The sequence below is a fragment of the Hemiscyllium ocellatum genome, chromosome 30 (assembly GCF_020745735.1).
Source record: "Hemiscyllium ocellatum isolate sHemOce1 chromosome 30, sHemOce1.pat.X.cur, whole genome shotgun sequence".
Classification (NCBI taxonomy): domain Eukaryota; kingdom Metazoa; phylum Chordata; class Chondrichthyes; order Orectolobiformes; family Hemiscylliidae; genus Hemiscyllium; species Hemiscyllium ocellatum.
Window position 1 is genome coordinate 3,090,033 of NC_083430.1, and position 12,295 is coordinate 3,102,327.

The window sequence follows — 12,295 nt, forward strand, 5'->3', positions numbered from 1 at the left end:
AAGGCAGATCCCCCTCGAACTGCCTTTCTGCAGCTATTATACCATTTCTAATTAACAATGCCACACCCCCTCCTTTTTTTACCACCCTCCCTAATCTTACTGGAACATCTGTAACCAGGAACCTCCAACAACCATTCCTGTCCCTCATCTATCCACGTTTCCGTGATGGCCACAACATCGTAGTCCCAAGTACCGATCCACGCCTTAAGTTCACCCACCTTATTTCTGATACTCCTTGCGTTGAAGTAAACACACTTGAACCCATCTCTGTGTCCGCAAGTATTCCCTGTCAGTGCTACCTTCTCCACAGCCTCCCTACATTCTTGGACATCCTTAAAAACAGCTAACCTATTTGCTGGACTACAAGTCCAGATCCCATCCCCCTGCCAAATTAGTTTAACCCCCCCCCCCTCCCCGAAGAGTGCTAGCAAACCTACCCCCCAGGATATTGGTGCCCTTCTGGTTCAGGTGCAACCCGTCCTGCTTGTACATGTCCCACCTTCCCCAGAATGCAGTCCAATTGTCCAAATACCTGAAGCCCTCCCTCCTACACCATCCTTGCAGCCACATGTTCAACTGCACTCTCTCCCTATTCCTTGCCTCACTGTCACGTGGCACTGACAACAACCCAGAGATGACGACTCTGTCCGTCCTAGCTTTTAGCTTCCAGCCTAACTCCCTGAGCTCCTGAATGACCTCCCCACCCCTCTTCCTACCTATGTCATTGGTGCCAATGTGCACCACGACTTCTGGCTGTACACCCTCCCCCTTAAGGATTCTGAAGACATGGTCTGAGACATCTCTGACCCTGGCACCCGGGAGGCAACAAACCAACCGAGAGTCTCGCCCATGTCCACAGAACCCGCCTGTCTGTCCCTCTAACTATAGCGTCTCCTATAACTAGCGCTCTCCTCCTCTCCCCCTTTCTCTTCTGAGCCTCAGAGCCGGACCTCGTGCCAGAGACCTGGTCACTGCAGCTTACCTCTGCTATCAAATTTGTTTAATTTTCTGACCCCCTTCATACCTCTTGGATCAAATACTTGGGTAATTTTCCTCCTCTCTGGTGCACCGCAGCATCCAAAGCACAGACTACAGCTCATTAGAAGTGAGGTGAAGCTTGTCAAACTACAGACATTTATTGAAAATGTGGTCATTATGAATAACATGGGTGTCCATCATATAACAGCAACAAATCATCTGGTCTGTTATTTCCATTGTATGTTATTTTACTAATTAAGTTTTGGAGTTTAGAAGAATGTTTTTATTTACCATTTCAATGTAGGTACTGTAATAATCTTTCATTTATTACAGTTATGTTGAAGTTTTACTGCATTAATGTAACTTACTCCACAATTCCAATTTAAATATTTAAATGTATTTGTTAGATATCAAACAAATTCTTTTACAATGACCTCACTGAATTTCCACAATCACTGAAATTCCCTTGTACTTTGCTGAAACTTGCACTCACCTGAAACTGTTCCATGAGAATAATCTTTTTAAATTAATTTACATACTAGTGTACTTACCTCATGAACATTTCCAATTTTCCCATCTTTTAATTGCCAAGAGAGGAGGTAGTGGGGAGTAATTGAGATAACGAGGAGTAATGGAAAGGATAGGGTTATCAGGAGGAAGCTAGACAATTATCTTCAGAATTTCAGTCACTCCATGATATTAGATACTGTGGCATGAATGCATTTACCTGGGCTTTCCTCCCTGGGGTCCAGCTTGCAAGGGTGCTGTTTGCAGGGTTTGGTATCTTGGGCCATAGTTGTCCAGTTAACCTATGATTAATATCAAATACATTCATGTAAATCTTTCAATCCCAGCACCTACTACACAGTTATAAAATTAAATTACATTTCCTGTTTGAACACTGTGGAATAGATTGAAATAGATTTTGAAGTTGTGGTCATTCAAAATGGTAGGTCACATGATGACACCTTCAGAAATAAAAGTTGCCATAAGATTCCAGCATTAAGAACCAGGAAAAGTTAACTTCGATCTGAGTCTGGAGATGGCTTAGACTTCCTTTTCAATGTGATAGAGTTTATTGAGTAAACTACCACATAGCTCATATCACTCCTTGATACCACTCCTTCAAAAAAAAAATTCAACTTGGTTAGAGACGTTCCGACATACCTCCAGGGAAGGTGGAACTTGAACCCAGCACAGCCCATACTTCCACTGTGACATAAGATCTGTTACACAGCCATTGGATTAAATTTCTTGCCAAATACAAACACCCTGTATCTATAGTTTCCAATAGCACCAATGTTTGCACAGAAAGGCATATTAAACTGTTATTTTTTAGTCTTCCTAATCCAATGAACAGCATTTATCATCCTCTCCCACTAAGGAAACTATAGAACATAGAACATTACAGCGCAGTACAGATCCTTCGGTCCTCGATGTTGCGCTGACCTGTAGAACCAATCTGAAGCCCATCTAACCTACACTATTCCATTCTCATCCATATGTCTATCCAATGACCATTTAAATGCCCTTACAGTTGGTGAGTCTACTGCTGTTGCAGGCAGTGCAGCCTTGATGTACTCTTGGGGGTATATAGAGTTGAGGTTAAAAATCAGACCAGCCGTGATCTTATTGAACAATGGAACAGGCTCAAAGAGTCACGTGGCCTACTCTTGTTCCTTGTTTGTAGGTTCATTAACTACTCAAATATCCAACTGGAGACGGGAAAACAAAGCATTACTGAAAATGTCTAGCTTCACTCTTCAATGTTGGTCATGGCTATAAATACGAGTGTACGTTTTTCTGAACATAATTTCTTTAGTGTTGGATTTGGTGTCAAGATTTTCTCAGCAGTGGTCTGTTTCATCATCATACTCAAACCAATGCATCATAACTAGCACCGTTTATAGTCTAAGTGCACAATTTGGTTTAACTGTTCAATCAAACTTCTCAACTGTTTTTCCAACCTGATCCAAAGTCAGTTCTGATTTATTCTGCTTACTAAGACCATAAGATGTACAATCAGAAGTAGGTCATTTATCCCAATGAATTAGATTAGATTAGATTACTTACAGTGTGGAAACAGGCCCTTCGGCCCAACAAGTCCACACCGACCCGCCGAAGCGCAACTCGCCCATACCCGTACATTTACCCCTTCACCTAACACTACGGGGAATTTAGCATGGCCAATTCACCTGAATGCACATCTTTGGACTATGGGAGGAAACCGGAGCACCCAGAGGAAACCCACGCAGACACGGGGAGAACGTGCAAACTCCACACAGTCAGTCGCCTGAGGCGGGAATTGAACCCGGGTCTCTGGCGCTGTGAGGCAGCAGTGCTAACCACTGTGCCACCGTGCCGTCCATTGAATTGTTCCACAATTCAATGAAATTATAGAACATAGAACATAGAAAAATACAGCGCAGTACAGGCCCTTCAGCCCTCAATGTTGCGCCGCCCAAAGTCTACCTAACCTACACTAGCCCAATAACCTCAGTATGCTTATCCAATGCCCGCTTAAATGACCATAAAGAGGGAGAGTTCACCACTGCTACTGGCAGGGCATTCCATGAACTCACAACCCGCTGAGTAAAGAATCTACCCCTAACATCTGTCCTATACCTACCACCCCTTAATTTAAAGCTGTGTCCCCTAGTAACAGCTGACTCCATTAACAGAAAAAGGTTCTCACTGTCAACCCTATCTAAACCCCTAATCATCTTGTACACCTCTATCAAATCTCCCCTAAACCTTCTTTTCTCCAATGAGAACAGCCCCAAGTGCCTCAGCCTTTCCTCATACGATCTTCCTACCATGCCAGGCAACATCCTGGTAAACCTCCTCTGCACTTGTTCCAATGCCTCCACATCCTTCCTATAGTATGGCGACCAAAACTGCACACAATACTCCAGATGAGGCCGCACCAGAGTCTTATACAACTGCAACATGACCTCAGGACTCTGGAACTCAATTCCTCTACCAATAAAGCCCAGTACACCATATGCCTTCTTCACAGCACTATTTACCTGGGTGGCAACTTTCAGAGATCTGTGTACATGGACACCAAGATCCCTCTGCTCATCCACACTACCAAGTAGCCTATCATTAGCCCAGTAATCCATCTTCTTGTTACTCCTACCAAAGTGAATGACTTCACACTTGGCTACATTGAACTCCATTTGCCACCTTTCTGCCCAGCTCTGCAACTTATCTATATCCCGCTGTAACCTGCCACATCCTTCTTCGCTGTCCACAACTCCACCGACTTTCGTGTCATCCGCAAACTTGCTCACCCAGCTTTCAAGCCCCTCCTCTAGATCATTTATAAAGATGACAAACAGCAATGGTCCCAAAACAGACCCTTGTGGAACACCGCTAGTAACTGCACTCCAAGATGAACCTATACCATCAACTACTACCCTCTGTCTCCTTCCAGCCAGCCAATTCCTAATCCAAACCTCTCATGCACCCTCAATGCCATACCTCCGTAGTTTTTGCATTAGCCTACCATGCATTATCGAACGCCTTGCTAAAATCCATATACACCACATCTACTGCTTTACCCTCGTCCACTTCCTTAGTCACCTTCTCAAAGAACTCAATAAGGTTTGTGAGGCACAACCTGCCCTTCACAAAACCATGCTGACTATCCTTGATCACATTATTCCTATCCAGATGTTATGGCAGATCTGATCTCCCATCTTCAACTCCACTTTTCTGCTTCTTATTCAAAGTGTGATTTTCTCCCTCTCAATTAATCTGCTTACAACCCTCTGTAGAATCATACTCACCACTTGCCGACCAATCTATGCTTGTGCCATTCACAAACTTAGCTAGAGTACATTCACTGATTTAAGTCATTAGTATCTACCATAAATAATTGTGGCCCCAGCACTGAAGCCTGTGACAAATGATTAACTACAGATTCTCTAAAGGCTCCCCTTTATCTTTCTTGCTTGCTCTCGTAGTGATTGAAATGAGGTCAGCCATGTGGACGGGTTCTCTGGTTGGGGCTATTAATCTGGTCCAATCAGGGAGCCCTGGCTGATAGATATAAACAGGAGTGAAAAAAAATAAAATAAAAAAAAGAAAAAAAAGAAAAAAGAAAAAAAAGGATAAAAAAATATAAACAGGAGTGTGCCCTTTGAAGTGAATAGCACTACTTGTCACTGGCCACCCGCATGTTTTCCTATCTTCCTGGTGGTGAAAATTGAATAAAGATTTGTGCACTTTGTGTCTCACACCTGCACACACACACACACCATGGATGCTGGGGAAAAAATAAGCACTAACGCAGTTAGGTGGTAGTATGGGGGTTTTAAAAAAATATATAAACAGGAAATTCACTGCTTGTCAAAGAAAAAAGAAAAAAAAAACAGGAATGTAGGACACTGCTTGTCACTGGACCACTTGGGTGTTTCCCTATTGAGAGTTGGGTCAGGGTCAGGGTCAGGGTCAGGGTCAGGGTCAGGGTCCAAGGACTCTCCTCCTTAAAAAAAAAGTAAAAAAAAACAGGAGCGTGGGGCTGTTTCCACTGCTGCTGCCTGGGGCCTGCTACCACTGCTGCTGCTGCCTCGAAAAAAAAATAAACAGGAGCATCCCCCACAACCAGAGCTGCCTCTGAAGCTTTAGTTTTGTCCCCTTCAGGGATGTAAAACAGTGGACCCCCCATCAATTGCTGCTGCACACCGTCCGCCTCTTCTCCCTTATCCACTGCCCGGACATGCCTTGGTGTGCCCATTTACCACCAGACAGGGGAGCGATCCCCAGTGGAGGGCTCTCTAAGTGGGAGTCCTCTCCCTTTCTCTCAGGAATTTGGTGTGGAGGGTGGTGCACATAGCAGATTGCGGTGGTTCAAGGACTCCCATCCCAACTGCTTGTTCTATGGTGCTGTGGAGTCCATGGACTATGTAAATATTGAGTGTGGGTGTTTGCACTCCCTTTTTGATTTTCGTAGAACAAAGAACATAGAACAGGCCCTTTGGCCCACGATGTTGTGCCAAACATTTGTCCTAGCTTAAGCACCTATCCGTGTACCTATCCAATTGCTGCTTAAAGGTCACCAATGATTCTGACTCTGCCACTCCCACAGGCAGCGCATTCCATGCCCCCACCATTCTCTGGGTAAAGAACCTACCTGACATCCCCTCTATACCTTCCACCCTTCACCTTAAATTTATGTCCCCTTGTAACACTCTGTTGTACCCGGGGAAAAAGTCTCTGACTGTCTACTCTACCTATTCCCCTGGTCATCTTATAAACCTCTGTCAAGTCAACCCTCATCCTTCGCCGTTCCAATGAAAAAAGGCCTAGCACTCTCAACCTACCCTCGTACGACCTATTCTCCAATCCAGGCAACATCCTGGTAAATCTCCTCTGCACCCTCTCCAAAGCTTCCACACCTTTCCCAAAGTGAGGTAGCCAGAACTGCACACAGTACTCCAAATGTGGCCTTACCAAAGTCCTGTACATCTGCAACATAACCTCACGACTCTTGAATTCAATCCCTCTGCTAATGAACGCTAATAAACCATAGGCCTTCTTACAAGCTCTATCCACCTGAGTGGCAACTTTCAAAGAGCTATGAACATAGAACCCAAGATCCCTCTGCTCCTCCACCTTATTAAGAACCCTACCGTGAAGCCTGCATTCCGCATTCTTATTTGTCCTTCCAAAATGGACAACCTCACACTTGACAGGGTTGAATTCCATCTGCCACTCCTCAGCCCAGCTCTGCATCATATCTAAGCCCCTTTGCAGCTGACAACAGCCCTCCTCACTATCCACAACTCCATCAATCTTCGTATCGTCTGCAAATTTACTGACCCACCCTTCGACTCCCTCTTCCAAGTCATTAATAAAAATTACAAACAGCAGAGGACCCAGAACTGACCCCTGCGGAACTCCACTTGTAACTGGGCTCCAGGCTGAATATTTACCATCTACCACCACTCTCTGACTTCGACTAGTTATCCAGTTCTTTATCCAACTAGCCAAATTTCCCACTATCCCATGCCTCCTGACTTTCTGCATAAGCCTACCATGGGGAACCTTATCAAATGCCTTACTAAAATCCATGTACACTACATCCACTTCTTTACCCTCATCCACATGTTGGTCACCTCCTCAAAGAATTCAATAAGACTTGTAAGGCAAGACCTACCTCTTACAAATCCGTGCTGGCTGTCCCTAATCAAGCAGTGTCTTTCCAGATACTCATAAATCCTATCCGTCAGTACCCTTTCCCATCACTTTGCCTACCACCGAAGTAAGACTAACTGGCCTATAATTCCCGGGGTTATCCCTATTCCCTTTTTGAACAGGGGCACAACATTCGCCACTCTCCAGTCCCCTGGTACCAGCCCCGTTGACAGTGAAGATGAAAAGATCATTGCCAACGGCTCTGCAATTTCCTCTCTTGCTTCCCACATAATCCTAGGATATATCCTGTCAGGCCCGGGGGACTTGTCTATCCTCAAGTTTTTCAAAATGCCCAACACATCTTCCTTCCTAACAACTATCTCCTCTAGCTTACCAGACCATTTCATACTCTCCTCTTCAACAATACCGTCCCTCTCATTTGTAAATACTGAAGAAAAGTACTCATTCAAGACCTCTCCTATCTCTTCCGACTGAATACACTTAAAAACCTTCTTCTCTGTTTTTGGTTGCACTTCAGTCCCATGCTCCTGATCTTTGGGCACCAGGTACGGAGGGGGTAGGGCAGCCCCAATCAGTACTCAGGGAGGCTGAGAGCCAGACAGCTGATGGCCGGTCCTTGGATTGCTGGCCACAAGAAAGGGTCAGTCAGTACGTCGGGCGGCTGGGAGCTGGAACGCTGACAGCCCGACTGTCAATGGGGTGACCGGGAGCTGGTAGCTGACCGTGCCGGAGGAAGGCGGGCTAGGGAGGATCGGTCAGTACGCAGGATGGCCAGAGACCAGAAGGCCAGCTCATAGGAATGTGACCCACAGTAGTCTGGTCAGTACATGGAGAGACTGGAAGCTGGTTGGTCGATGACCAGCCTGGAGGAATGTGGCCCTGGGGAGGGTCAGTCAGTATGCAGAGTGGCCAGACTCTGGAAGGCCAACGACTGTCCTGCAGGAAGGCTAGCCAAGGACAGTTAGACAGCATGTGGTGCGGGTTGGTGTCAGTTTTTTTTAAGCTATATTGGGTCAGTGTTCTATGTACAGTTTCTAATTTGATTACACTGTCTTGTCTTTGTTTGTTACTGTTATCTTTGACTGAAAGTGCCTCATCTCCCTGAAAACCGGTTGAATGGTGGGGTTTGGAGTTTGGCTTTGCTGCCCTTTCCCCTGTATATAGCGAAGTTTTTTTTGTGAACTGCTGCTTTGTTTGTCCACTTTTTTTTATTAACATGCACAAAATACAATTCCATTCCCAACACTAAGTTAACTTTAATTTACGTATAGAGAGTCCTTGATACTGATCCAATTTCCTCAGAGTGAACAAACCCTCTGACACTTCTGCTTATCTATCAGTCAGGGCTCCCTGATTGGGGCTGGTAATCTGGTATAATTAGCAAACTCCTATTCTGAGATCCACTTGGCTGACTACATTACAATCACGACAGTTACTCCCACAAAATTCAAATTTGTTCAGCATGATTTCCCCTTTTGAGGACTCATGCTGATTCTGCTTCATGATATTATGTTTCTCAATGGTCTTCTATTACATCCTTTTTATGCCTTCTCTTTTTGAATTGGCAGTTTTCCAATTGTAGCCAAATAGCCTAGGGCCTGAATGGCTAGGCCCAAAACTAGAATTGGCAACCTTTGTACAGCCAGGCCTGATGGGACTTAAGATAGGTGAAACACAAAGCTCCCACAAGACAAAGATAAGAACAAAAACAGTTGTAAAAACTCAGCAGGTCTGGCAGCAACTGTGGAGAGAAATCAAAGTTTATGTTTTGAGTCTAGTGACTCTTCTTCAGAACTCAAAACAAGGACAAACCCGGAATTGTTGTGGAAAGTGAGGCCAGTTTGTGTATTCATGTATGGTGAGGAGATTCACTAATGTCCCAGACTCCCATTTATGACCATGTATAGAGAGGGGAGTGTGCCTTTGACACATCAGTAAGAGTATCCCCAGTGTTTTCCCCATGACAAAGGGGATCCCATTGGATGCCGTGACCTTGGAAGATCAATTGGCTAAGGGCAAGAGAAGATTCTGGAAGGATGCGGCAGGGAGGTAAAGAAGGGTCACCCAATGGCCAATCCCTCAGTGAAGACTCTACCTGGCTTATAATGTCATTCCACTCCCTGGAGAGGGAGATAAGCAAGTGCAAGATCAATCTTTGCTGAATGCATCAGTGGCAACTACACAGCCTGGCCAGGTTCGACTGCATGGGTGGAACCTGATTTTAGTCTGATAGCTGGTAAGGCTTAGAAATGGGTTGTGATAAAGACTTTACACTGCGATTGGTAGACTCATTAATGTAAGAATCTTTATCGCAGAGCAGGATTTTAGATAATATTTGGCCATACAGCCCCTTTTATATCTTCAGTGTAATTTGTCTATAAAATTGTGTTGAATTGCAATTTCACTCTGACTGTTTTGTTCATCTCAAGTATAAAACCCGGGTAAGGTGAGGTTATGCAGAAACTTGGTCGAAATGACCAAAACTGGACAACACCAGCTGTGACTTTTCCAGAATTTAACCTATTTGGAAGATTACTGCCAGTGCACCTATTATCTTTGTGATGTACTAAAAAGTAACCCATCAAGTCCAGGGAACGTAACAAACTTTAGCCCCATTAGTCCCCGAGAACATTCTTTTCTCTAGTGATGGTTACAGCATTTGTTTCCTTTCCTTCTTTTTTTCCCCTGGATAATACAATATTTCAGGAATTCTACTAGTCTCTGTTATGAAGACGGATAGAAAGTATTTATTCAATTCATCTGCCATTTACTGGTTCCTAATTAATTCCTCAGCCACATTCTCTATAGGGGCCTGTGTTTCCATTGTCTGCTCTTATCTTTTCAACATAGAACATTACAGCGCAGTACAGACCCTTCGGTCCTCGATGTTGAGCTGTCCTTAAAGTTGGCGAGCCTACTATTGTTGCAGGCAGAGTGTTCCACACCCCTACTACTGCCTGAGTAAAGAAACTACCTCTGACAGCTATCCTATATCTCTCACCCCTCAATTTAAAGTTATGTTCCCTCGTACTAGCCATCGCCATCAGAGGAAAAAGGCTCTCACTGTCCAACCTATCTAACCCTCTGGTCACCTCTCAACTTCTCCTCTCTAACTAAAACAGCCTCAAGTGCCTTAGCCTTTCCTCATTAGACCTTCCCTCCATACCAGGCAACATCCTAGTAAATCTCCTCTGAACTCTTTCCAAAGCTTCCATATCCTTCCTATAATGCAGTGACCAGAATAGTACACAATACTCCAAACGTGGCTGCACCAGACTTTTATACAGCGGCAGCATGATCTGATGATTCTGAAACTCAGTTGCTTAACCAATAAAAGCTAAGACACCATATGCCTTCTTAACAACCCAGGTGAAAGTGAGGACTGCAGATGCTGGAGATTAGAGTCAAGGTTAGAGTGGTGCTGGAAAAGCACAGCAGGTCAGGCAGCATCCGAGGAGCAGGAAAAGTGATGTTTGGGGCATCCTGATGAAGGGCTCCTGCCCGAAACATCAATTTTCCTGCTCCTCGGATGCAGCCTGACCTGCTGTGCTTTTCCAGCACCACTCCAATCTTGACTTCTTAACAACCCAGTCAAACTCGTTCGCAACTTTCAAGGATCTTTCTGCTCATCTATACTACCAAGAATCTTATCATTAGCCCAGTACTTTGCATTTCTGTTACTCCTTCCAAAGTGAATAACCTCACATTTTTTCCGCATTAAACTCCATTTGCCATCTCTCAACCCAGCTCTGCAGTTTGTGTCTCTCTGTAAACTACAACATTCTTCGTCACTACCCACAACTCCACTGACCTTATGTCAACTGCCAATTTACTAACCTATCCTTCTATTCCCTCTTCCAGATCATTTATATAAATGACAAACAACAGTGGACCTAACAGATCCTTGCGGTACACCACTAGTAAGTGAACTCCAGGATGAATATTTCCCATCAACCACCACTATCTGTCTTCTTTCAGCTAGCCAATTTCTGATCCAAACTGCTAAAACACCCTCCATCCCATGCCACCCTAATTTATGCAATAGCCTCCTGTGGATAACCTTATCAAACGCCTTACCGAAATCCATATACACCACATCAACCACTTTATCCTCATCTACCTGTTTGGTCACTTTCTCAAAGAATTCAATAAGATTTGTGAGGCACAACCTACCCTTCCCTAAACTGTGTTGACTGTCCTTAATCAGCTTATGCCTCTCTGGATGATTATAAACCGTATCTGGTATAACCCTTTCCAACACTTTACTCACAACTGAAGGAAGGCTCACAGGTCTATAATTTCCAGGGTTTTCTCTACTCCCCTTCTTGAACAAGGGAACAACATTTGTTATCCTCCAATCTTCTAGCACTATTCCTGTAGATAATGCTGGCATAAATATCAAAGCCAAAAGCTTGGCGATCTCTTCCCTGGCTTCCCAGAGAATTCCTGGATAAATTCCATCTAGTCCAGGGGACTCATCTATTTTTACACTTTCCAGAATTGCTAACATCTCCTCCTTATGCACCTCAATCACATCTAGTGTAGTAGCCAGTATCTCAGTATTCTCCTTGACCTCATTGTCTTTTACTTGTATGAATCCTGACAAAAATTATTCATTTAGTGCTTCTTTTATCTCCTCTGACTCCATGTGAAACGTCCACTATTATCCTTGATTGGTCCTAATCTTACTCTAGCCATTCTTTTATTCCTGATATAGCTATGGAAAGCCTTAAGGTTTTCTTTGATCCTATCCACCAATGACTTCTCATGTCCCCTCCTGGCTCTTCTTAGCTCTCTCTTTCAGTCTTTCCTGGCTAACTTGTAACTCTCAATCGCTGTAACTGAGCCTCATGTCTCATCCTAACATAAGCCTTCTTCTTACTCTTCACAAGAAATTCAACTTCCTTGGTAAACCAAGGCTTCCTCGCTCGACAACTTCCTCTCTACCTGACCAGTACATACTTATCAAGGACACACAGTCGTTGTTCCTTGAATAAGCTCCACATTTCAACTGTGCCCATTCCCTGCAGTTTCCTTCCCCATCCTATGCATCCCAAATCTTGCCTCAGCACATCGTAATCACCTTTCCCCCAGCTATAAGTCCTGCCCTGTGGTATATACCTATCCCTTTCCATCACTAAAGTAAAGATAA

General features: G+C 44.3%; 1 protein-coding gene across 1 annotated transcript in view; it reads right to left on the reverse strand.

The window, feature by feature from the left end:
* Positions 1-12,295, reverse strand: part of LOC132830060 (interleukin-6 receptor subunit beta-like) — a 151,675-nt gene that overhangs the window by 15,187 nt on the left and 124,193 nt on the right. Inside the window, exon 15 of the mRNA XM_060847525.1 lies at positions 1,706-1,787. Coding sequence (XP_060703508.1) covers positions 1,706-1,787 — 82 coding nt within the window. The remainder of the gene's footprint in view (positions 1-1,705; positions 1,788-12,295) is intronic.